The sequence below is a fragment of the Callorhinus ursinus genome, unplaced genomic scaffold (assembly GCF_003265705.2).
Source record: "Callorhinus ursinus isolate GAN/ISIS: 27379988/994484 unplaced genomic scaffold, GSC_fseal_2.0 scaffold1, whole genome shotgun sequence".
Classification (NCBI taxonomy): Eukaryota; Metazoa; Chordata; class Mammalia; order Carnivora; family Otariidae; genus Callorhinus; species Callorhinus ursinus.
In genome coordinates, this window is record NW_027397063.1 from 109,932,840 (window position 1) to 109,960,155 (window position 27,316).

At 38.7% G+C, this 27,316-nt stretch overlaps 1 protein-coding gene and 1 pseudogene across 3 annotated transcripts in view; one reads left to right on the forward strand and one right to left on the reverse strand.

The window, feature by feature from the left end:
• The window catches only part of PLS1 (plastin 1), a 96,838-nt gene that overhangs the window by 27,275 nt on the left and 42,247 nt on the right, over positions 1-27,316 (reverse strand). For all 3 annotated transcript variants that reach the window (XM_025881157.2, XM_073899054.1, XM_073899067.1), the window contains 5 exons: positions 9,968-10,071; positions 5,487-5,650; positions 3,782-3,911; positions 3,514-3,646; positions 1,906-1,987 (listed from right to left, as the gene is read on the reverse strand). In XM_025881157.2, coding sequence (XP_025736942.1) covers positions 1,906-1,987; positions 3,514-3,646; positions 3,782-3,911; positions 5,487-5,650; positions 9,968-10,037 — 579 coding nt within the window. In that variant the 5' untranslated portion in view covers positions 10,038-10,071. The remainder of the gene's footprint in view (positions 1-1,905; positions 1,988-3,513; positions 3,647-3,781; positions 3,912-5,486; positions 5,651-9,967; positions 10,072-27,316) is intronic.
• Positions 11,657-11,754, forward strand: LOC112834464 (U6 spliceosomal RNA; annotated as a pseudogene).

Genomic DNA, 27,316 nt, shown 5'->3' on the forward strand with positions numbered 1-27,316 from the left:
AATGCACTGCATACAAATGTTAAAAGTAAAACCAGACAATAAATTTGTACAACACTGAGAAATGCTGTATTTCAGAGCCAGTGTCATAAAAAATTATGACACGTATCCTAAAAATAAGATGTATGAATATTTTCAACAATCATAGATATTAAACAAAGCATCCCAACACAAGATGTGAAAGAAAATAAACTTCTGGCAATTGCAATCAGAAATGAGCTTCTTCAAGAATGGTAGTTTCTGCTAGGAATATGCAATATTATTGCTTATTGGAAAGTGGGAGACAAGAAAGCCATATTAGTCAACATCCAATTCATACTCCCCAATGAGGATACAGGAAATAGGAGTACCCCTTGGATACTCCAAGACTAACCATGTAACACTGCCCTAAAGTTGTAGCTTCCCTATAAAAGAGGCTTAACAACTTTAGCAAAATCGAGGATTGTATTTGCCAAGAGAAATGAGGGAAATAGCTTAGAATTAGCTCACTTTTAATAGCTGCAGCTGTGACTAGTATATGCACTAGTTGCTATTACCACTACCACACAAGAGTGGCAGTACACAGTGATTATAAGGTGGGCTCTAGAGCTAGACTGCTGGGATCATATCCTGGTTCTGCCACTGGGTAACCTCTCAGTGCCTCCGTTTTCTCATCTGTAAAATCGTAGCATCTACCTCATTTTAAGGGTGCTGGGAAGAGTCAAAGAGATAACTTATGCAGTTTGTTTAGAATAGTGGCTGGTACCCAGTAAGTACTTAGTAACTATTGATATCCAGCACTGCTCTAGAGATTTTGAGGGGAAAAGTATGGTGACTATAAATTCTTGGACTTTAACAAGACCTGAATGGAGAAGCTGACTACAGAACAATATATTAAAAAAGAATAGCTCAAATTCTGTGAAATAGTAAAACATGGAGTAAAACTATATAGTACTCTTATTTCAACCAAGAACAACAGCATCAAGCAAATATTCACTAATAAAAGCAACTCAATTGTTACAATAATATAACATGAATACTATTATCTTAAGTAAAGTTCATCTAAAGCACTCTGAACAATGTTTGTTTGCTTGTTTGTTTGTTTTAGGTGGGCTCCACGCTGGGGCTTGAACCCACAACCCCACAATTAAGACCTGAGCTGAGATCAAGAGTCAGATGCTTACCCAACAGAGCCACCCAGGCGCCCCCCCATCCAAAGCTCTTTGAATCTTTATTTCATTCAGTACAAAACTGAAGCTGAATTTTTATTTAATAAAACCTAGTTTTTATAAGAAACTGAAATTATGTTAAATCCAACGTTTACATGAATGGACCCTTGAAGGCATTATGCTAAATGAAATAAGTCAAAGACAAATACTATATGACCTCACTTATATGTGGAATCTAAAACAAAACAAAGCAAAAATTACCAAACTCATAGAAAAAGAGATCAGACTTGTGGTTAGCAGAGGCAAAGGGTTGGGCGGGGGGGAGGAAAAACTGGAGGAAGGTGGTCAAAAGGTACAAACTTGCAATTTTAAGATACTTAAGTACTAGGGGTGTCATGTACAACAAGATGACTACAATTAACACTGCTGTGTGGTATGTAGCGAAGTTGTTAAGAGAGTAGATCCTATGAGTTCTCATCACAAGGAGAAAATTTTTCTTCTTTTCCTTCTTTCTCTCTTTTTCTTTTATTGTATCTATATAAGAAGATGCATGTTAGGTGAACCATTGTGGTAATCATTTCACAATATATGTAAATCAAACCGTCACACTGTATGCCTTAAACTTACACTGTAAAATATGTCAATTATTTCTCAATATAACTGGAGTAAAAAAAGTTTTGCCTGGGCCTAAGTACCCATTAATAAAGGCCTTACATTTTACAACACAGTACATGATTATTAGCAAAGGGCAAATACTTACAGAAATAGTGAAAGGGGTGAGCTTTTTCTTATTAATGGCTCTTTCATCAATTGTGTCTGGTTCAGATAAGTTGATCATTTTGCTATAGGAAAATGGCAGTAATTAAGCTTACGACTCCCAGTTTAAGATAAATAATTTACGTTAAATTATTTAAGACTTTTTAGTTTGTTTTTACAAGTAGACAAAATAGTTAAATTTTGAAAAGTAGTAACAATCCATTTCTTTAAAATATAATGTGATTCATGTCAGGGACTTACTTTTTAAAATCTAAGAAATATTCTGTAACCTAAAACAAATCCATCACTCACTGCAATAGTAATCTTAGCACTTCCTCCTAATTTTTTTTTAAATTGTCTTGCATTTTCTTTATGTGAGTCCTGTCTCTATTTCATTTAATGATCATCAACATTCAGCAGTCTGAAATGTAAAACAAATTCTTTTTTTTTTTTTTTTAAAGATTTTATTTATTTATTTGAGAGAGAGAATGAGATAGAGAGAGCATGAGAGGGGGGAGGGTCAGAGGGAGAAGCAGACTCCCTGCTGACAGCAGGGAGCCCGATGTGGGACTCGATCCTGGGACTCCAGGATTATGACCTGAGCTGAAGGCAGTCGCTTAACCAACTGAGCCACCCAGGCGCCCTGTAAAACAAATTCTTAAGAAGCCAAGTTTCATAAAGTGGTATCAACAGTGTCAAAATTACTGTTGTTGCAGAAAGAGCCAGAGACATGGCCTAAAATTTCAATAACTCAAACATTTTAAGAGAAATTAATATAAAATTTATCTCTAGATTTTAGAATATATTTTATATTTTAAAATAAAGATAGAAAAATACCCATTCAATTCATAATAGGAATTTCCTCTGAAGGTCAGAAAAAGAGATTAGAACTGTAGGTAGAAGTCAAGGTATATTTTATATGTTACTTAAAAACTAATATCCTGTACTTGTGCGTAGGTTGGAGTTTTTTTTTTCAAGTAAAAACACAGAAAAAAAAAGACTGAAAGAAACATGCCAGAATATTAATAATAGCTAACTATGGGTGATAAGAATATTTGTGATACTTACTCTTCTAAGTTTTCTATATTTTTATAAACTTAAAAAAAAAAAAAAAGACACCTGCTTTGTACAAAGAAGTATGCTGGGACTGTAGTACACAAAACAGAAACGAAGATATGCCCCTAGAGAGCTTACAGTCTAGTGAGCAGAAACACACTGCAAAGAGCCAAGGATATGACAAGACTGACTTAAAACATTAATTTCACTTAACCAAAATGAGATGTATCTTTCTTTTACATTTCCTCATGTCCCTGTCCCAGGCAATAATTCTTTATTAAAAATGAAAAAAAGAAACCTTGTGGACATTTTTAAATACATCAAAGGAATAACTCAAAACTATCCTGGCAGCAGTAAGGAAATAGAAAAGGCATCAGAAAACTAAGAGATTGCACTTAAAGAAAAATTTTGGAAAGCATCTGGTACTTAATTTTCCATGCGATATAAATTCTTCAATACCTACATAGCTACTTGTTTGCTGAGTTGTAGTTTTTACTGAATGCTCATCAACGGGGAAAGGAAGAACCTATCTCCCTTAACCTAATGTTCAACTCACCAAAGAAGGATGCCATCTGCAAGTGACTTGAAAAGGCTGCCATCATTGGGATTCATGGGTAGGAGATGCTTACAGTCAGGGTCATCCTCCAGGGCTTTGTTGATCCAGTTAACAAAAGCCACTTTTTCTTCCTCTGAAAACAGAAAATCTTAGTCAGCAAACCAAATTTCACAAATTTTACAAATGAACGGCATCTTAGACTTGATGAACTATCAGATTTAGTGAGTGAATCAATGACTGAAAGATCAAATTTAGATTGGCAGATTACCTGCATAAGAATGCTGTGTGCCCTCACTGGAAATGGATGAAGTTCCTCCAATAGCAGTAATTCCTTCTCTCTTGTTAATTGTTTTGCGGAATGTCCTGCTGATGTCTTTGCTTTTTAACTCTTGCATCAGCTGGAATGGAATATAAGTAAAATTGAGCCTTGATCAGACAATCAAAAAAACTTGCAGTGTGAAGGATAATTATTTAGACTTCTTTATTTATTTGGAATATCAAAATAAATCCCAATCAGGTATTCCCACCCTTATTGGTTGTGTACACAGATACCTCTCATGTCATCTTACCCAGAGCACAAAATGTATAAACGTCTGCACCCCAAATACTAGAAGAAATTTTGTTATAATTAAGCTTAAATTGAATACACTGAAATTATTCTCCTGTGCTTGCCACGACCTTTTGTTGTGTCTTTTGAAAACTAAAGAATAACTAACTACATGATATTTTTAAATGCTTTAATGAAGATATTTGCCTGTCTGAACATTGCAAAGTTAAAATCAGTAAGTCAGACACTGCAGGAAATTTGAGAGGTTTGGAGAAATGCCCTCTCCCAATCACTCTCATAATTGGCTAGACTGAATTTAATCAGTACTCCAAGCAGCAGCCAGAGTGAGTTTTTAAAAAAATCTGAATCTGATCATGTCACTTCACACTCTCTTCTTCCTACATCACTGGCTTCCTATTGCTCTTATGATAAAAATGAGAATCCTACAAGACCCTTATGACCTGACCCCAACTTACTTCCCCAGCTGCATTCCATCCCCTTACCATCTCGCCCTATCCACACTCAGCTTTTTTCCAAGTGCTTGAGAGTATCTACCATCCCTAAAGCCACACAGGGCCTCCACATAGGCTGTCACTTCCATCGGCCTCGCACATCATTCATTTTCCCCACTCAGCCCCTTTGATCTGTTTAACATCTTTCTTCAGATCTCAGCTCAGTCTTCATAGCTCCCAGGACACATTCCCTGAGTCCCTGGGTTCCGCGGCCTCACCATCAAGTTCTATTTCCATATGACACATACAGTCCTGGTGGAGGCATAGGAAGAAGTGCTCAGCTGGCAATGGCAATGGCAATATGGTCAAGTCATCTCTCTTGGCCCAAGAGTTTGAAATACATGATATTCAAGATTCAGTTCTACAACCTATTTTTCTTCTGTTGGTTAAGTCACGTATTATTTTTCATCTTGTTCAGTTCCCTGAGCCTTGAGGTACTTTAATAATGAAACAATGCTACCATAGCTAGCACCAAAATCTACCTTGTGGCATTTGCTGAAACTAAAGGTATAACTTATCACAAGGAAATAACCAGTTTCTAGGAAGTATAGCTTCCATACCTTAGCTATGTCAGTCACAAAAAATATTCCATTTCTCAAGACCAAGTACTGAGACATTAAAACATTCTGTATACGGATAGTCAGTAAAAACCGAACTCAACTGTAGTTTTACTAGCACATGAGCTATTACTGTCAAAACCTGACTTCTAACAATTTGAGAATGATTTTTCCCTTTCTTTTATGAATTATTTGTAGACACTCTTGTTACCATCATCATCATCATCACCACCATCATTAGAAACAGTGCTTTTTTCTGGTCTCTGCAGCCAGATTTAACCAAAGAGAGCAATGACATTACTAAAATCCTGCTCAAAGCTAAAAGATCAGTAACCAGGAGAGGATGGGATTACTTACTGACACAAACTCTTGAAAACTGATTTTGCCATCTTTGCTGCTGTCAGCAACTGCTAGAATTTTCTCCACAATTTCGCGCACCTTGTATCCAGGCAGAGGAAGGCTTGCTTCCTTAAACAGGTCCTGAAGTTCATAGTCACTAACATACCCACTGTTGTCAATATCTGTAAAGATAAATTATGAGCTGTCAAATATCATTTGCACTCTTCATTAGAGGTGTGCACCCAGAAGGCCTAGTGGGAGATTCATAGGCAGGTAGAACCTTTCAGGTTTGCTCCACAAGTTGCAGTCACCTTTTCTCCTGTATCTGAACAGTACAAGGTAGTCTATACACTTGTCAAAAAAACTCATATTTAAATGGACTTTATCCACACAGATTTAGGACTCCATGCGTATTTTAAGTACATAGTATGAACACTGCTCTGACAGATGAAAAACCCAGGCTTAGCACACAACTAAATTTCAAAGAACTAAGCATGGACAAGTCTCAGAGAGCTAGAAGAAACAGCAGCAATGGTCATGAGGGAATACCTACCAGATTTTAACTCCTTCAGAGAATTTACAAAATGGGTCTGCAGGTTCCACACTGTGTATAAAATATGTGCAGATTTGTGTAGTAAATACAGTAAGGTATTTCTGTTATACATTTCACTTGGTGGCAGTTCTGTTTCATTTGTCAATAATTCATTGCTTCTTCATTATGTATTTATGATACCATTATGTAGGCTGAATCATGTTTGATGTCACTTTGACATTAAGTGTTCAAGAAATAATTTCACACCTGTATTTGGACTTCTGAAAATAGGTTTCCAGGCATTTTCACATTATCACTGAGGTGCCCTTCCCTAGGTTTTCCCTGCAGATTAGATATCACTTCTTGACACAGAACAAAGAAAACACAAAACACTCCTGCCCAGAGTTGGCAACAGAACTTTGGATTGTTTGGTTAGTTGCCTGGATCCACCTTGTTATATAGGCTTTCTTGGCTCATCTGCTTATAGTTGCTTTGTTTCCTCTATTTCACTTTTTCCTCTCGATGAAAGCCATCCTCACTATAACTCAATTAATGATAAAGACAGAATTTTTCTTTTAAACTCTCATACACAAGTTTTAGAATTAACACTGTTTAGAATAATTAAAAGTTTCTCAACTAGAATCTACCAATAACTAAAATATTGCTATAATCTCCAAAGTCAGCTAGGAACCTTGATATTGCAATAATAATATTATTTTCTTTGAACTTAGAGCAAAATATCATTATTTAATACATCACAAGTTCAGAATTGTTTCCTATAATTCTGAAATAGGCAAATAAACTAGCTGGCTTACTTCTTTACCAGCACTATGGCAGAGAGTATTTAAAAATAAACAAGATTGAGGGGTGCCTGGGTGGCTCAATTGGTTAAGTGTCCGACTCTTGATTTTGGCTCAGGTCATAATCTCTGGGTCATGAGACTGAGCCCTGATTCTGGCTCCTCGCTGAGCGTGGAGCTTGCTTAAGATTCTCTCTCTCCCTCTCCCTCTTTCCACCTCCCCCACCCTCACATGCAAGATTGTGGAAAAGTTGTTTACCTGCTAACCATCATGCTATACTAACAAGAATACTTAGGAGCTGGGAGTCTGAAGATGAATAGGTCTGTGTGCTTAAATCCCAGCTCCATCCCTCTGGCCTCTGTGGTTTGGGTGTGATGTGACAAGAAATAATAGATACCATTTAATAAGCACATATTCTGTGCCACGTGATTTGTTAAGAACTTATCTCATGAAATCCTGTAACAACCTTGAGGTAATAGATAATATTATTCTAATTTTAAAGATGAGGAAATCAAGGCTTAGGTTAAATTATCATAAAGACTAGAGTTTAAAAAGAAATAAGACTTTCCTATAATTCAACAACATCAAAAACAAACAACTTATGATTAAAAAGTGGGCAGAAGAAATAGACACTGAACAGAAATGAAGAGACATTTTTCCAAATAAGTTATACAAATGTCCAATATACAAACAAAAAGATGCTCAACATCACAAAACATTAGGGAAATGCGGATCAAAACCACAATGAGATACCACTTCACACTCATGAGGATGGCTATTACAAAAAATTTTTCTTTAACAGAAAATAGTAAGTGTTGACAAGGATTTGAAGAAATTGAAACCCTTATGCACTGCCGATGGGACTGTAAAATGTGTAGCCACCACAGAAAACAGCATGATGGTTCCTCAAAAGATTAAACACAGAATTACCATATTATCCAGCAATACCACTTCTGAATATATACACAAAACAACTGAAAGCAGAAATGTGAACAGATATTTGTACACTCATGTTCATAGCAACATTATTCACAATCGCAAAAAGGTAGAAACAACTTAGATGTCCTTTGACAGAGGAATGGATAAACAAAATGTGATGTAGACATAAAACAGAATGTTATAAAAGATGAGGAGTTGGTATTTAATGGGTTTGGGAAGATGAAAAAGTTCTAGAGATAGTGGTATGGTTGCATACCAACATGACTATACGTAACACCACTGAACTGTATACTTAAAAGTTATTAAAATGGTAAGTTTTGTTATGCCTATTTTACCAAAATTTATAAAGGAAAAAAAAAAAGAAAGAAGACAAATATTTTAACCTGCCATGTCTCCCTTGAGACCCAAAAAACATCCCATGTAGTAAGGCTGGATGGGCATGTCCCTCTGCCCCTTAGAAAAGTTGTTTGGTAGAAATTATCAGAGAGAATACTGAGTTCCAAAATAGCAATTTATCTTGTCAATAAAGCTAGTACATATTGTGCTAGTGTTAGCACCGTCCTCACAGAGAGCAAATTATCCGGCTGTCAGATTTGTTCCATCAATGAATTATTTATTCAAAATATCATTAAATAAATATTGCAGGATTATATGTCCGTGAGTCATAAAGAGTAAAGCTACACAAAGAAAAGGGATTACTAATTCATTCATATTTCACTAAGACTTAGGTAGCACTTCTGTTCAAGCTACCAAACTGCACTATAAAATAACAGCAACAGCAAACTCAGAGATACATTTTTATTTACTTCCTCTGTTTCAGTGCTCAGAATGAACAGACCAGTAATAATTGCCCAACTTTTGTCTTGAAAAGACTCTGGGCACTGCATACAATACTCCATGAAATTTATTATTAATAATAATCTTCTAGAAATTGTATCATATTCATGCAATGCTCTACTGACAAATATACCATCCTCCAAATAATGAAAAGATCAGAATTAAGGCATTCACTATGAGCCTAATTCAGCCACCCTGTAGACTGTATTTGGAAGGTCTGAGTTACTCTGGGGATGGCTGTGCAGGGAGAGGTGGAAGGGCCCAGGGATTTGTACACCTCACTTTACTTCACAGCAATATTTGTAAGTTATGAGCTTCCTGGCTCAGTAAAGCAATATTTGTAAGTTATGAGCTTCCTGGCTCAGTAAAGCTCAGTAAAGCTTTACTTTTTTTTTTTTTTTTTTTGGAGAGCTCTCTTTTTTAAACTCTTTCTTTTTTTTCCATTGGTCTCTAAAATTCATTCTGCACTACATTTCATCTACATGAATTTTAGTGATTATTCACGAGGTTTGTGAGAAATCTAGGCACAGGACCAACTGTGATCATTATATATCCCCGCTGGTCTACCATCTGACTGTTTCTCATGGACTGCTCTTCTGTACCAGAGAAGGAGCCTACTGTGGGAGGGGCAGGGATGGTGGTGTCACTGTCCCAGTGTCCTTTCACTGTGCTCACCTTTCACTTGCTTGCTTTTGCAGACTAGAGCAAAAGACGTTATTTATATTCCTATTTGCCACAGGTTTCCTAGGAACAAAGTATGGAAGAATTGCAATCCAACAGAGTATGAGGGGATGTTTTGGGAAGAAAAATACAAAGCTGTCAAATGATAATGTCATAAAGACAAAACACCATTTGGTTTAAAAAGTGAAAGAAGAAAAATAGGATATGCAGCCTTTAAAAACAACCCCAAGATTTTTTAAAATTATGCATAAGGGAGAAGGAAATTAAGACATATGGCCTTTAAAAACAATATTCAGATTTTAAAATATTCTGCATGAAATAAGAAAGTGTTATTGTTTGTGACAAACACATGAAGGCCAGAGTTCAGTTTATAAACAAGGAAGTGTTTCTGTATTTTCTCTCTGTAATGAGGATATCATGTTAAGCATATTCAGTAACACTGTCATTCATTAACCTGGATTACTCTCGGCAAAGAAATTATCAAAGAATTCAAAGTCCAGTTCTCCTAGAAATTTAAGCCAGTCTTAGTTTATCTTTCAGAAAGAAAGAAAGAATTCAGTGAAACCTAGATGGGAGGGGGGGACAAAGGAGGGGGAATAAAGCTAGGGGTAAATGGGTGGTAGTAAAACCAATAAAAGTTATTGTTCCATTCCTGGAAGTCTGATATCAAGCAGAATAGCAATGTCGTATCTAGTTTTTCTCGAGCATACCTATTTTATTAAATGCTTCTTGTAGCTCTTCCAGTTCCTCCCGTGAAATGACAGTGGTACTGTTTTCCATCTTTGGAGAAAACACTACCTTCAGGTCTTTATATCTAGAAAAAGTAAAGTTATAAAAAGAACATTAGCCCTTTGGAAACATTTATCTAAGCAATACAGAGTACACAGACAGTACACTGTCTAGAAGAAAACACCTGAGAGGTCTGGATGACAAGGAACAAACAGGAACAGACCCTCCTGGGAACACCACTTCCCAGCACAGGTGGGAAATAAACATTTCAAGTTTGAGAGACATGTAGCATTTATAAATGTAAAGGAAGTGGTCAGAAAGTAAAATTTTAAGACATGACTAATGTCCAAAAAAGAAGAAAGCACATAATTTTTGAAATATAATTTATTCATTAAAATTTGTCATTTAAAGATAACATATTAAGTTGTGTGAAGCCCTCAAAGAGTATTACAGCTCGTGTGTCATTTGTGATCTGTATACCAACTTGCTTAGGAATTTTTGGTGTTTTTTCAAAATGACATTTCTGAATCTTACAGCTATTCTGGGGCCTGGTTCTAATCAAAGTATAATTAAATCTTTGGGGCTTTTGGAGGGTTTTTTGGTTTGTTTTTAAAGATTTTATTTATTTGACAGCAACATAGAAAGAGAACACAAGTAGGGAGAGTGGCAGACTTCCCGCTGAGCAAGGAGCCCAATGTGGGACTCGATTCCAGGACCCTAGGATTATGACCTGAGCCGAAGGCAGATGCTTAACCGACCGAGCCACTCAGGCGCCCCTAAATCTTTGGGTTTTAAAAAATATACCACTGCCCACTATTTAATCCTACTCTGTTTAAAAAAAAGAATCTTAAGAGCTCAAGTAATAGAGCTGATAAAGGGGTAAACGGAATTCATCTTACTCTCCAGATGCAGTTTCTTCCATCTTAGCATTAAATAATAAAATTTTATCGAATTCTCACTTTTAGAATATTTCACTATAGTTAAAACTATTTATAGGCATACTTATTTTGTGTTGAAAGAGATTAAACAGATCTTTTAGAATTTTTAAGCATAATCCCCTAGTTCTGCAAAATGCTAATTCTGTCACAGTTGGCTTTGAATCTCTGTGGTTTTGGTCATCCTGCATATCCTTCCCCATATTCAAAATGATTTCTACCGCTGGCCTCAAGTTTTAAAAATAGTGATCCAAGGTTGCACCTGGGTGGTGGCTCAGTCGGTTAAATAACTGCCTTAGGTTCAGGTCGTGATCCCGGGATCTCACTCTCACTTTCACTCTCAAATAAATAAATAAAATCCTTAAAAAAAAACAAAAACAAAAACAAAAAAAAACACAGTGATCCAACTTTCCCAACTGCAGTCCACAGAAAGGCTGCAAATTAATAGTCCTTGTGCTACCTCATATTTGAAAGGATAAATACCCCTGGGGTTCTATTCTTTTTGCTCATGCTTATTTGAATTTATGTGATTAGTTAACTACATAAACTATTGTTATTTTCCCACAATCAGACAAAACCAGCAGTTAAACTTATTGAAAAACCAATTACCCATACAATGTGTTTCTTATTTTTAAAACGTTATTTTTGTAAGTAATAAAGTTGCTTCAAGTCCTTTAGTGTTTAAATGAAAGAAATAGAAAAATATAGAGCTATCTTCAAGATACACTCTTAAGTGCTTGTTTCACCAGCACTAAAATTGGAACAATACAGAGAAAATTAGCATGGCCACTGTGCAAGGAAACACACAAATTCATGAAGCATTCCATACTTTTTTTAAAAGATATACTTTTTTTTTAAGATTTTATTTATTTACTTGACACAGAGAGAGAGAGCGCGCGCACAAGCAGGGGGAGCAGCAGAGGGAGAGGGAGAAGCAGGCTCCCTGCTGAGCAGGGAGCCCAATGCGGGGCTCAATCCCAGGACCCTGAGATCATGACCTGAACTGAAGGCAGACGCTCAACCAACCAAGCCATCTAGGTGTCCACAAAGATATACTCTTAAAAGAACAAAGCAAGGTACAGAAGAGTAAATATGGTGGGGGGATAGGAAGCTATATCAGTTGTATGGTTATAAACATTTCCAGAAGGATACCAAAAAAAGGTAACAGTGACTGACACTCTAGGGGAAATGAGAGATTGGCTGCAGAGTGGGAAAGGGGCTTACTTTTCCTTATACATGTTTCCATTCATCTTTGTAGACTATAAGCCTGTCAAAACCAAAATAACTGAAAACAAGACAGGCAATTGTGGTAAAACATTGGAAAAAATAAAATAAATACTCGTAGTCTGAAGGCACACATTGTTGGATACTGATAATGCTAAGATTGATATGCACAGTATCTACACGTTACAATTTAAAATAAGAGCACCTATTTTCCTTACAAAGCAAAATACTATGATTAAAATAGTAAATTAAATGGGGCACCTGGGTGGCTCAGTCCTTAGAGCATGCAACCCTTTATTTCAGGGTTGTGGATTCAAGTAGAGATTACTTTGAAAATATATTTTTTTAAAAAAGATTTTATTTATTTATTTGAGACAGAGAGAGGAAGTGAGAGCACGAGCAGGGCAGGGGGAAAGGGAGAAGCTGACTCTCTGCCAAGTAGGGAGCCTGACACAAGGCACTATCCCAGGACCCTGGGATCATGACCTGAGCTGAAGGCAGACACTTAATGGACTGGGCCACCCAGGTGCCCCAATATATACATTTTAAAAGACATCTGCCTCTGTAAAATTCTTTGTAAAGTTTTGAGGGGAAAAATTCTAGCTAGATCAACTCATATTTATCAAACACATAACTTGGTAATCCTGAAACACTGTAGAATGCAGTTATTAGAATTCACTTTGCAATTTTAGAAACGAAGAACCCATCACTTAACCAGTATCCAACACCTGGCATTGAAGCATTCCTACCTGGATGCCTGAGATGGCTCAGAAGAGCATAGTTTTGTTGTTGTTGTTGTTGTTTTGTTTTGTTTTCAAAGATTTTTTATTTATTTGAGAGAGAGAATGAGATAGAGAGCGAGCATGAGAGGGGAGAGGGTCAGAGGGAGAAGCAGACTCCCTGCTGAGCAGGGAGCCCGATGTGAGACTCGATCCCGGGACTCCAGGATCATGACCTGAGCCGAAGGCAGTCGCTTAACCAACTGAGCCACCCAGGCGCCAAGAAGAGCATAGTTTTTTAAAGTCAGTCCTGAAAAATGCAGCCTAGAAGGCAGCCAGGATCAAACCAGAGACCCACCAATGGGGCAGATTATGTTGAATTCTGTAGATAGATATACCTTCCCATAGATTTTGACGTGTACCATGTTTTCTTCAGTAATTCCGACACTGCTTTCCTCCTCTGCCTTTTTTTTTAGCCCATATAATTTAAAAGCTTTCTTTTACCAATTAAAGCCTTTTTTAGCCCCTCCCCTAATCCTCAAGGGTATCCTGACACAACCAAATATATATTTAGAAACTTAAATATATTCTAAGGATGAACTCAATTTAGATGAAATTTGATCTGATCTTTTATCCTTCCTCAAATTTCTAACCTCCCTGAACCTTTAAAAGCTTTACCAGAATTAGTCTAAGCAGCCATTTACGATTTACAGGATCTAGAACTCCAGGATCTAGAACAATTTCAGAGAAAAGGCATTAGGAACAACCCTGAGACCAACCAGATTCTGATGCCTTTCAATCAACTGTAAAGCTTCCAAATGTGAGGGACCAAAACTGTTTACACAGGCACTTTTTGGCTTCTTAGCTATTCTGTTTTCTTTCCTCCCACTGTGGCCCTAGCCCTGGTCATCTGATATTCTGAGTTCTTGAGGTAGCCACTGACCCACTGAGGCAGCCGTCCCCTAACTAGTCTAGTCTATCCTCCAAAATTCCCTTCTTCCCTTACTTCCTCCTTCTCTAGTAATAGAAAAAATAATGGCAAATATTTACTGAGGGCTTTCAATGGACCCAGAACTATGCTAACCTCCTCACCCACAAGCTTACTATGTATTTATCTGTTCTACTGATGGAACAAGCATCCTCTCTTAAATGTAAATTAGAGGGCTGCAGAGATTACCTGCCTAAGGAAGGCAGACAAAATAAGAGATTCAAAATCAAATCTGTTTTAGTGCCTCCAAGCTCTTAAATTCTACGTGTAGTTAATTAACATCCCTATTCTTGGCTGCAAGCATCACAGGTAGTTTTAAAGAAAAGTATGAGTGATTGATAAATCCTTACAGTGCTCATCAAATTTATATTTTAAGGGCATATTTATATTTTATTTTTTTAAAGATATACTTATTTATTCAGAGAGGGAGTGTCCATGTGCGTGCAGAGGGGGAGGGAGAAAGGGAAAGGGAGAAACAGTCTTAAACAGACTCCACACTGAGCACAGAGCCTGACAGGGGCCTCAATCTCACGACCCCGAGATCACAACCTGAGCCAAAACCGAGAGTCCCATGCTTTACTGACTGCGCCACCGAGGTTGCCTGTAGGGCAAATTTATATTTTAAAGCAAATGTGTGTTTTCTTTAGAATAACGGATGAATACATTATTATTTAATCAAGAGAATATACATCATTAAATAAATGAACCATATCTGTCTCTTAAAAACACAGTAACTGGAAAAAGCAAAGTACAACAGGATACATAGAGTATATGTACCAATTATTAAGGTCTAAAAACAGAAAATACTGTATATGTTGTATTTGTTTTGTATGTTGCCAAACATAGGTGCTAAAACTTAAAAACATATGGGAATGACATACAAATTTAGAATATTGGTTGTCCTATGGAGAGGGAGGTAAGGGGCACAGCTGGAGGCTGAAGCTCAATCATTACATTTTTTAAGAGAAATCTGAAGCAATTATGGCAAATTTTTTTTAAGATTTTATTTATTTGAGAGAGAGAGAAAGAAACAGCATGAGAGGGGAGAGGGTCAGAGGGAGAAGCAGGCTCCCCACTGAGCCGGGAGCCCGATGCGGGATTCGATCCCGGGACTCCAGGATCATGACCTGAGCTTCATGAAAGCAGTCGCTTAACCAACTGAGCCACCCAGGCACCCCTATGGCAAAACTTAACATCTGTTCAATCTGAGCATTAAGTATATGGATATTGGTTAAACTGTTCCTGTACTTTTCAGTATTTTTTGTTTTAAATATTTCATATATAACTGTTTAACTTTTAAACTCAGACAGTAAAAAATAATAAGTAAATAAAATAATAGAGCTAACATAAGAATATGTTTTGAACAGGAGAAAATTTCCCAAAGCCCCTCAGGACATGGGGAAAAAAATTTTTAAGTACTTCAATGTTGAACTATCAGTTAATATTATTGCGGCAGAAGAATTTATTGAAATATCAAATTGTGTTTATTTTCCACCTTCCCCCCTCCCCAGTCCCACTCCTCAACTAAAGTAATAACTACCTCTTGTTTTAGGAATGCTGGCAGCACAGAAAGCAAAACCAGCCTGGAATCTGTGGTTCCTTGAGTCCTTGGGTTGAAGTACAAACTTCCTTAGGGTTTACTTAGGCTGGGTGTGCTGTGAATGGGGCAGCAGGAGGACATCTCTGAGAAGCCACTAGATAAGGAAGACAGAGAGACGGAGAAATTACCCCGGTGGGGAAGGAGGAAAGTCTGGGATGCCATCAAGGAAGACTGCAGCCATAAAGGTGGCAAAGAGAGGGACAGACAAGGTGTAGCAGAATCTCTGCCAAAGGGATACACAGAGTAAGCAACGGGTGCTTCCCAGGTCAACACTGAGGACTAACGACCAAGGACAGAAGAGCTTCCTCCAAGCCTTTGGTCTGTTTAAGACCTCATACAACAGAGCCTGAGGGGCAGATTCCAGATACCTGAGAAAGACCTGACTGCTCAGGCAGGATGAGGCATCACAGTCAAAATAAATTTGCCTTAAATAACATAAATAGGGGCACGTGGGTGGCTCAGTTGTTAAGTGTCTGCCTTCAGCTCAGGTCATGATCCCGGGGTCCTGGGATCGAGCCCCGCATCAGGCTCCCTGCTCGGTGGGAAGCCTGCTTCTCCCTCTCCCACTCCCCCTGCTTGTGTTCCCTCTCTCGCTGTGTCTCTGTCAAATAAATAAATAAAATCTTAAAAATAAATAAATAAATGTGATAGTTTTTTCATATCTGACTTTTATGGGAAAAGCCTTGATAGTGTTTCTCTGGAGAACTGCCTAGGATCAGAGGTTCCAGAGCACCACAGTATCTCTGGGAGTAGCGACTCTATGGTATCCTATACCCTCCTCCCCTTCTTCATAAACTATTCTCTTATCTGCCACCACAACTCTCCTCTTTTCCCGTTATGTCCTATTTTTAGCTCCCGATTACAAGCTTAAAGAACACAAGGTCGCCGTAATAAATCACTATGTGAAAAAATAAACAGCTAAGAAATATGAATTAATTAAAGGGTTTTCTTTTTAGTTTAAAGGAAACCTAGGGAAAGCTTCCATTTTTCTGTATTTTCAGCAATCTCTTTTTTCAACCATATTTCACAATAGGGAGTGGCATCACTCATTTTCCAAAAAGCAAACATTCATATTCCGTATCAGCCTGTTACTTTATCAGATTTTTCTCTAGTTAATTGGACTGTCTACAGATTCTCTAATATAAATATGAACTGGGAGACCACTGACTTTGTTAAATATTAGACTCCTACTCTACATACCAGACTGACCCCTCTTTGGACAAAGCAAGCTATTAAATGGGGACAACATAACTCAGATTTCTCCTGAGCATCCTTCTGCAAAGTGAAGTCACAGGGGAGCTTGACCCACACCAGAATACCAATGTAAAAGCATGTGGTGAGTCAACAAGTATTTTGAATTCAGAAATGGATTCAGACCAAAAAAAATTATATAGGAGGACTTAGAATAACTTTCTCAAGGAAAGACACTTTATTGAAAAGGAAGCTGCGGGTACCAAAACTGACCTTCACTACTTAGTGTATGGGATTTGGTCACCCAAGCACAGAGGTTCAAATGTTACTTGATTTGTGCAACTCAATGAATGGCTGTGAAGAGTTAGAGTTGCTCACTGAATGATTAATCAGCATGTAGGAAAAAAACTGGTCTCTTGTCACAAGGCCTTACTCCAGACTTCTCTGCATCGACCCTAACTAACCCCAAACAGTGCCAACTCTGGAAACCCCAACACATAAAGCTGTAGTAAGTGCAAAAGTGATGAGGGGTGGCTTAGGCAAAGGAGGGCAGTGTGTAAAGCCTGCCTCCCACTCTGCACTCAGCTCCACCCAAACGGGTGACTAGTGTATCCACCGTGCCCTAACGGTACAGGTACAGGTACAGGCTCTTCCACTGCAGCCTGCCCAAGAGGCAGGAAAATCATTGCCCCTTTGTCAGCATAGCCACACTTAGTAATTTTTTAGTTGAGAAATAGGAAACTGCATTAAATGTACACATAAAAGATACAAAGTAGAGTTTACTGATCCAAGTTTAGGTCAAGAGTATCCATAGAAGACTGATTGGGACCATTCGGGATGTGAAAGAAAGGGGAAGACTTAGTCCCTAGTATCTTCCTGAAGCCTCAAGCTCTCTCTAAATTCAACATCAAGTGAATACAGCTAACTTGTAAGCGGAGGAAATTACAGTCTATCAAGTGGGAATCAGTTCTTCTTGGGACCTGCTAACCAATGATGCCCCATGGACCCAAGCTCGGCACCACTTCTACCCAGCAGCCCATGAAAATTTTTCCTGGTCCCTGAAGTCCGGGAGGAGGAAGGAGGCCCTGACATCTGACTCCCTAGCCTTTAGCCTTTTCCTGATGTGTCCAGGATGCCTGCCTGGTTCTGAAAGGGGAAGCTACTGCTGAGCTCCAGTGGACTGTTGCCCACAGGAATCAGGCCGAAGGTTGCCAAATCTTCTGATTTTTAAAGAGAAACCAGAAACCCATATTTTTTTTGAAAGATTTTATTTATTTATTTATTTGAGAGAGAGCAAGCACAAGCAGGGGAGAAGCAGAAGGAGAGAGAAAGGGAGAAGCAGTCTCTCCACTGAGCAGGGAGCCCGATGCAGGGCTATTTCCCAGGCCCCCAGGATCATGACCTGAGAGCTGAAGACAGATGCTTAAACAACTGAGCCACCCAGGCGCCCCAGAAATCCATATTTTTATATGAAATTTTATTTTCAAATTTTGCAAACAATTTGAATTCTTACAAAGCACCATGTGTGTCAGACCAGAACTCTGCTCTATTAATTTTGCTTCTACACCTCTCTAATTCCACATCACTTCACTTGGCCTTTCAAGGGAACTTGGAAACACTCTATGTTTCTCTAGAAACACTCCCATCAAATTAGCTCATTCTCAGGGCCAAAAGAGAACATTTTATCTCTTAACATGTCAAAACCCAACCTCACTTATGCACCACTCACCACATCCCTGATCCCAGTAAGGGATATTTCCAAAGCACAGCTCCTCTGAGAGAAGAGGAGCCAGCAAGTCAGAAGACCACTAATCACAGATTCCTAGCTCAGTTAAGTGGATCTGCCTCTTATCCCAGGATCTTTTCCTTCTCACTTATTATTTATAGCCCCTCTACTCTCCCTCACTCCCCCACCCCCGCCACTTTAGGACTTCTCTGGCTCTCTGAGAAAATTCAACACACCAATGTTACCAAAGTTGCTATCCTATAATGTTATATCATCAATACTTCAAGTATCATTTCCTGAACATGTTTCTTCTCCAGTAACTATTTCCCTTCTTCTGGTAACCGCACCAATTTTCATTTTGGGGTTCCACTCATTCCATATAATCCATGCATAACATTTGAGTGAAGCTCTAGGTCCAAGCCAATCAGCACATCATATTCTCTGGCCAAAGGGATTTGGTTTAGGGACAGGCATACAATCCAGTTGGAGCCAGTGAGACATAAGAAAGCTTTTGTGGAACTTTCTGTAATAAGAGTCCCACAAACCCCCCTGGATCAGTTTTTCATGAAGTAGAGGCCAGAGCAGCTGCATGCATCTTGCCTCCAGAAGGGGAGGACCTGGGGGCTAAGAACGAAGCCACAACCAACACAGTAGAAAGGAGAGCCAGTGGGTGAAGAGAAAACGTGACCCGGCAGGGCTGAGTGCAAAATCCCACTGTGCTAAAACCTTGACACTAAAGTGTTACTTAAAACAAAATTTTTTAAAGCCACTTAAACTGGGTTTCTGTTGCTTGCAACAAAGAGTCCAAACTGATATACAGACATAGTTTACAAAAAGAAAATAAAAGGGGGGGTGGTCAATTCCTCAAATGACAGAAAATATTTGAACATTCTGAATTAGGAAAGAAAATTAATCATAATTATATTTTCTAAGTTTACATCCAAATAAGAAGCATTATTTTTGTCATAATTTTTTAGGTTTTTTTTGGGGGGGCAGGGTAGAGAGGGAGAGAATCTTAAGCAGGCTCCACACCCAGCATGGATCCCAACAAGGGGCTCAATCTCACAACCTTGACATCATGACCTGAGCTGAAATCTAGAGTCAGATGCTTAACCGACTGAGCCACCCAGGCCCCCATTTTTAGTTGTTTTTTTTTTATTTGAGTATGGTTGACACACAATGTTATATTAGTTTCAGATGTACATTATGACTCAACTTCTCTATATGTTATGATGTGCTCACCACAAGAGTAGCTACCATCTGTCACCATACAGTGCTATTATAGTATCATTGAGTTTTGCCATAATTGGTATTTTACCACCACCACCACACCCAATCCCAGAAATTCAGTGCATCAGTGAAGTACAGAAGTCAGTTTATGGTTGCTCCCACAGCACTGAAGACTATATTCATAGCCTAAAGGCCTCTAGACTTACAGCTTCTTTGTACCTTTTTTCCCTTCTCTATATCCAGAAAGATTCTTCCCATTTCTCCTAACTCATTTCTTGTTAAAGATGGCAAACTGAGTAGTAATATATTATGAGGAATGGCAGGTCTTTCTGTTGTGAGGCAGAGCAGGCAATGTAGCTGCAATAAGAAATATTCAGAGTCAACAAATCGTTAAAATCAGGAAATTACTAACACATTGCAGATAGAGGGGGGAAAAAAAGAAATTTACCTAATACATGATAGTAAAAATAACAAACACCCAAGATGTTTGTAACTTTATCCAGTAGCTCACCAAAAGCAGGTCTCCCCAAGTATCAAAGTCCCTATAAGTTAGTTCAATTTTCAAAGGGGTGCTTGACCTACACCTCCATGCGACCCTCAATAATTTGCTGTGTGGAACAATAATGTGCTTCCGAAGTACAAAGGGAATAAGAAAGATGTATGGCAGACAGGAATTCAGGAATGAATGAGGCTGAAAAAAACAAAACAACCTATCTAGTCTCTTTTTTTTTGGTTTATTTATTTAGTTATTTTTAAGTAATCTCTACATGCAGTATGGGGCTCAAACTCAAGAGATCAAGTTGCATGCTCTTCCAACTGCCCCAGCCAGGCACCCCTCCATCTAGTCTTTAATAGCATTTTTATACATGATTAGATGTCTTCTTTAAATAAATTTGTGTTTTTGCCTACTGGTAAGTTCAACTTCTGACATGAAAAATAACCCCTGCCATCTCCAAAGATGCCTGCATGCTATACCTTCTACTTGGAGCAGGCCAATCCTGGCCCACCTAAAGACTCTTCCTTTTTCCATTCAAATAGGTCAACAACTCACTCCTTATGCACCTCAGAAAACAAGTGATCTCACTGTAAGCCATACTCTCTAAAAAGGAATTTTCTGTGATTTCCAAGACTCGTAGCTTCATCTGTATCCCCTTACATACTGACAGTGGACACATTTAATCTGCCTACTTGGTATTTGTGCCCTTTAAGGTATTTTCACTGTAAGCAACCAAAACTGATTCTGGCAAAATTTGCCAAAAAAGGAACACACTGGAACACACTGGCTCAAAGAGTCAGGGAGGACTGAACAAGCAGGCTCTGGAAGGACAGGCGCCAGGCAGTTCTAAGGAGCTTCACAGTGGAAACTTTTAGAGCTTTTAGAGCTCTGTCTCCAGATGCTTCAACCACCACCAGCTGTGGATGACAGTCTAATCCCCAGGATGTTATTCTGATTGGCAGAGCTCACGCCACATGCTCAACCCTGTGGTTCAGGGGATACCAAGAAGACCGACGCTGTAGAGAATCTCTTTGTCCTAGGTTCATTTGCCTTCTGCACAATCTCTATGTTTGCATGAAGCAAAAACCAAGGCTTAAATCTGACTCCCAAATGCAAGCATGCCATTAATAGTTTTCTCCTGAACTGAACTCATCCCACCCAGTTAAGAACACCTGAAGGTCCTAGAAACACTCATAAAATTGCCTCCAAACTCTCCATCCAAAGAAATCACAAAACACAGCACTCATACACAACAGCAGTCCAAAAAGGCAAGGGAAACTTCCCTTACCTCTCTGACAGTAATAAACATTCATGGGTGCTCATCACAGGCCAAGCACTGTTCTAAGTAGTACATATACTGTCTCAATCTACACAGAAACTGTCTGAGGCTGGTAATACTACAATTCTCATTTTACAGTAAAGAAATTGAGGTCCAAGGCTTCACAATAAGTGGCAGAGCTGGGATCCATGCCCAGGGAGTTTTCCAAGTCCAGACCCTTAATTATACTTCATAGTGGTGGTCTCCATACATCCCCTTCCACTCCTCTATCTCAAATTATACATCCTGTGACAATGGCCTATTAGAAGCTGCCCTAGAAACTGGCTTTCCAGCATACAGTTAGGGTGAAGTGTGGACAGTTAATAAAGAGGGTCAGAGACAGATCAGTTAATAAAGAGGGTCAGAGTTGCTTTTTGCAGGTTGTAAAATAAAGTGCCTCAGAGTTTCAACTCTTGAAAATACCGTTTTATCTATGTGTGATCTGTCTTACTAGAAACTCAGAGAATGAATGAAAGGATTTCAATGAGCTTTGTGAGAACTACATGAATTCTTTTACATTACCTTTTTTTCTGTCTCTACAAAAGTACCTTGTTCCTATTTTCTATGTGTTATTTAGTCACTGGAAATTATACATTAGAGAGGTAACTTCCCAGACTGTAACTACCTATACTGCAAAATATTTCATTCAGAATAAATAACTCAACACAAACACCAAAGAGCTGTCAGAGAGCAGGAAGCTGTGAGTCACTTCCAGGGGCTCTGGAATAATCCGGGCATTACTTCCTAATTTATAATCCTTTCCCCCCATTTCCACCCAAGAATTTCCATGTATATGATTCACAGCAATACAGACATTCTTGTCCAACTTGTGTCCAAGTGAGCAGAGGAGTCCTCTCCAGGGTATATTCTGGTCGGGGTTTGAACTTTAACCTCCAAAGCACACATTGGTTTAAATTTGAAATGTCTCACTTTGTACATAAATTAAAAGTGCTTTTAGGAGTTGAAACCCTGAGGCACTTTATCTTACAACCTGTAGAAATCAACTCTGACCCTCTTTATTAACTGACAAAGGAAGAAGGAATTATCATATATATGTGTGTATGTTTTCAATGACCCATAAAATCCTAAATTTCTATCAATTATGGATAAAAATCATTAGTATCAAAAAATTATATTTTCCAACAAATGCTAAGGATGCCATATTACAAAGAATCACCACTACCACCACAGTTTTCTTAAAGAGTACAATAGTTAACAAGTCTATGGTTTTATCATTAATAGCCTGCATGCTACCACAGAAGGATTCTACTAGCCAAACATAACAGGTCAGAGACGTTCCTACTCACAGGAGAGGGACACGTCCACAGTGCAACTAGACATCTGCTCAAGCACTATGAGGTATCTGCACCTCTCGCTGTGGAGAATGGAAGGAGGCAGTGCCCACTACCAGCTCTGGAAATTCCCTCACACCAGAATCTTGGCATTAGAAATATTAAATAGCACTTTATATTTATCAAGTATTTTATACTTTCCAAGCATCCATTTTACCTCTTTAACCCCTTATTAGACATAGGTCTCCCAACAAAGAAACAGACACAGTGAAATTTAAAGACTTATCACATTTATAAAATCCAGTCCACACTTCTCCAGAGATGACAGACCGGGCATCTAGACAGGAGTAAAATGCTGTGCTCAGAGTTCTAGAACAAATCTTTGACAATGCTGGGTAAGAGTATTTATATCAAAAAAGGACTCAGAGTAAACACCACTAAAGACAAATACAGTTAAAATTAAGACACACTGGCATTAATGTTTATATGCCCCAGGTTGTATAGCTTTAAGAAACAAAGGAAGAAATTAACAAGAGCACAACTACTGTAGGAGATGTTAACTGCTGATAATTTAATGAGTCAAAAGCAAACAAGGATACAGAAAATCTGAAAAATAAATTGTAAAGCTATAAAATTTTCTACAACTCTCAAATTATAATCCTTATTTTCCTGAATTAAATCAAAGTTAGGTCAAAGGCCTACTCAGTATGATCACTTGAGAAGACCAACACTAGTTGTTAGGTAATTCTGCACACTTTCCTTTAATTATCCCCATCTTTCCCCCAAACTCCTCTCTGCGACAGTGCCTCCTTCCCTGCCACAATTCCCAGACCACCCTCTTTAGGTCTCAGCCTCCCGTTCTCCAGGGTATTTCTTTCCTTAACCTCCACCCCAACCACTTTTCTTATGTTGAGCAATTCAACTCTTTGCTCACCTTCTGCAGTTAACACTCTTTCACCCACTGCCCGGTCACCAAACACACTTTCCACCTAAGGATCCAACTTCCTTAGAAGACAGTAGGGGAATAGCAAATAACAAAAAAGGACAAGTTGGTAGCCACTCTGGGCCCATACGACTAAGAAAATTTTCTAAACTGAAAAATCACTGACCTCCTGAAAACATCCCTTTAAAGTGGCCACTAGGGGCGCCTGGGTGTCACAGTCTGTTAAGCCTCTGCCTCTTGGTTTTGGCTCAGGTCCTGAGTTTAGGGTCTTGAGATGTAGCCCCACATCAGGCTCCATGCTCAGCGCAGAGTTTGCTTGAGATTCTATCTCCCTCTCCCTCTGCCATTCCCGCTCACGCTCTCTCTCTCTAAAATAGATAAATAAATCTTTAAAAAAATAAAAATAAAACAGCCACTAAACCAAGTGGAAATTAAAATAATGAAATACCATTTTTTTTGCCCAGAAAATTAGCATCCATCCTTTTAAAGGATAAGAACCAGTTGGAGCAATAGTTCCAGGAAATATACAAACCCACTGTACTGGGTGCAAATTGAAACAAATTTTCTGCAGGATAATTTAGTCTCAAAGTCTCAAAAATGTGGTGAAGGAATTCCACTTGTAGGAATTATTCTACAGAAACAAGCTGAAATCAGTGGAGAGATATTAGTATAAAGATGTTCATTTCGGGCGCCTGGGTGGCTCAGTTGGTTAAGCGACTGCCTTCAGCTCAGGTCATGATCCTGGAGTCCCGGGATGGAGTCCCACATCGGGCTCCCTGCTCAGCAGGGGGTCTGCTTCTCCCTCTGACCCTCTTCCCTCCGACCCTCTTCCCTCTCGTGCTCCCTATCTCTCATTCTCTCTCTCTCAAATAAATAAAATCTTAAAAAAAAGATGTTCATTTCATCATTACTTATAATAATGGAAAAACAAAACCTAAATTTCCAAAAATAGAGGATTTGCTTAATAAAATACAGTATACTCTTACAAAAGGCAGGTAGTCATTAAAAGTAATCTTCTCAAAGAATATGAGGAAAAACTCACAATATATTATCAGGTTAAAATAAAGGGGATTATTAACATGTGTAATATATTTCCAACTTTGTTTAAAGTATGTATCTGCACAAGGAGTTGTTAGCCAAGATGATAGAGGCAATAGGTAAATTCCTCCACCTGTTTCACATAGAAATGTTGGATAAGGGGCACCTGGGTGGCTTAGTTGGTCAAGTGTCTGACTCTTGAATTCAGCTCAGGTCATGATCTCAGGGTTGTGAAACTGAGCCCTGCATTGGGCTCCGTGCTGGGCATGGAGCCTACTTAAGATTCCCTTTCTTCCTCTCCCCCACCCTTTCCCTCCAAAAAAAAAAAAAAAAAAAAGGTTGGATAAAATATAAATCTTTAAATTTTCTCAATATGTATCTAAGCCTAAGCAAGCAAAAGAAATCTCCTAGTACCAAAAATGAAGTGGCAAATCAAGTCAGAGCAGGTGCACATTCACATCTCAAGGGACAGGAGTTGAAACCTCAGGCTGTGAACACAGCAGAAACCTGGAAGTGAACACACAGGTGGAAACCAGGAAGGGGCCATCCTCTCTGTAAAGACGGATGCTCAACATAGACTCTACATAGAAAAAAGGTACCCATGAGATCAGAACCCCAAATCTGCCCCGTGTGAGTGTGAAATCTGAATTTTACATTATCTTACTGCAAGAACCTAAGAAACCAACAAAACCATATGGATCTGGCAGGCAGAAGCAAAACCGCCCCATAGGCACAACTCCAGCACCTAGAGCATACACTGAACTCCACTAAAGAAAACAAAATGTTCTGAAGATAAGCTCACAAACATTACAAATCATATAAGAACCCATCACGATGGAAGACAGTAAAAACTTCCAAACTGGAAATCATGAAACTTTAAAATAAAGTATGCCTGAAATATTCAGAGATAAAGAATTCATTTATAAGTAAAAAAAGGACAGTTTTATTTTTTATTTTATTTTTAAAGATTTATTTGAGAGAGAGCAAGCAGGAAGGAGGGGCAAAGGGAGAAGCAGACTCCCCACTGAGCAGGGAGCCCGATGCAGGACTCAATCCCAGTACCCTGGGATCATGACCTGAGCCAAAGGCAAACGCTTAACTGACAGAGCCACCCAGGCGCCCCAGGACATAATAAAAAATATATATACATTTAAAAGTATTTTAAAAATGAACAGGAGATACTATACATAAAACTGTTAACAGGAGCTATTTGGGGGGTGAGGGTGGTGAGATTATGGATGATTTAATTTTTTTTCTAGATAGTTGCCTATTTTCCACAATGATCATACATTACTTTTACAAGAGACAAGAAGTGAAGGAATGGAAAAAGTGAAGATTCACATTTAACCATTCCTACATGACAGTTAAAAATAATTTTGAAGGGGCACCCACATGGCTCAGTCAGTTCAGAATCCAACTCTTGGTTTCGGCTCAGGTCCTAATCCCGGGGCTCCTGGGATCGAGCTCCGTGTCAGGCTCCGAGCTCAGGAGGAGTCGGCTTTGATATTCTCTCCCTCTGCCCTTTCCCCCATGCACACACTCTCTCTCTCTCTCTCAAATAAATAAATCTTTAAATAATAATAATTTTGAAAACTGGAGGAGATAAACTTTATGTTCTGCTAGAATAAATCCAAGCTGGTATCTAATGGAATGCCCCTTTATCATGAGGTACCACTACTCCTGCCCGAACCACATGCTCTAGTCATACTGAGCACACCAGCAGATCCTGTACATGTTGCTTCCTCCTTAATACCAACCCTCTGCACATGCCCTTTTCCTAGCATTCCTGGTCCAGGTAAATACCATTTCCCTGTGGAGTCTTCCTCAACTCCCTCAGACCAAGCAGCTACGTCCGTCCCTCAGCAATGCCAAAGAAAGTCAATCAACACTCTGGTGAATGCCAGTGTGCATACTGTATCTCCTGTCCTCCATCAAGGACTACACATTTGGGGATGTTAGAAACACCTTTTCTCAGATCATTTCTGAATACTGAGTGTCCAACACATTGGACTTACCCATAGGTGGTACTCAATAAAAATTTGTTATTTGAATGCACATGTAGAAAATCATTAAAATCCTACCAAGTGTAAGCTCAGGGGAATCATCTGCTCAGTATAGTTTTTCTCCCTTAGCCTCAGAAAAGTGAATTAGAGTCATCTACCCACTGTTGCTAACATCCTCTTGAACGACTGCCATCACAAATACTACTTGCCAGGTCTTTGATTTTTCTGGCCTTGTATTATACCCTATCCCTGACATGCCATGCATGTAATTATACTCATTTTATCTTTCCTATTCTATAAAATTCTCCCAGCTAATTTTAATTTTTTAAAGCTTTATTTTTTCTTTATTACTTATTTTTTAAGTAATCTCTATGCCCAACATGGGGCTCAAACTCATGACCCCCAAGATCAAGAGTCCCATGTTCTTCCAACAGAGCCAGCCAGGCACCCCTCCAGCTGACTGTAATCAAAATCTTTAGTCATTTGCATGTAGAAGACATGGGTCTTCTAGGCTTCCTTGGACACTGGAAATACATGTAGAAAGAATAACAAAAAGTGACTCTCAATTCAATCAAATGAAGTAAATAGTTTATGACTACTCAGGATTCAACACTATGTTGAAATATA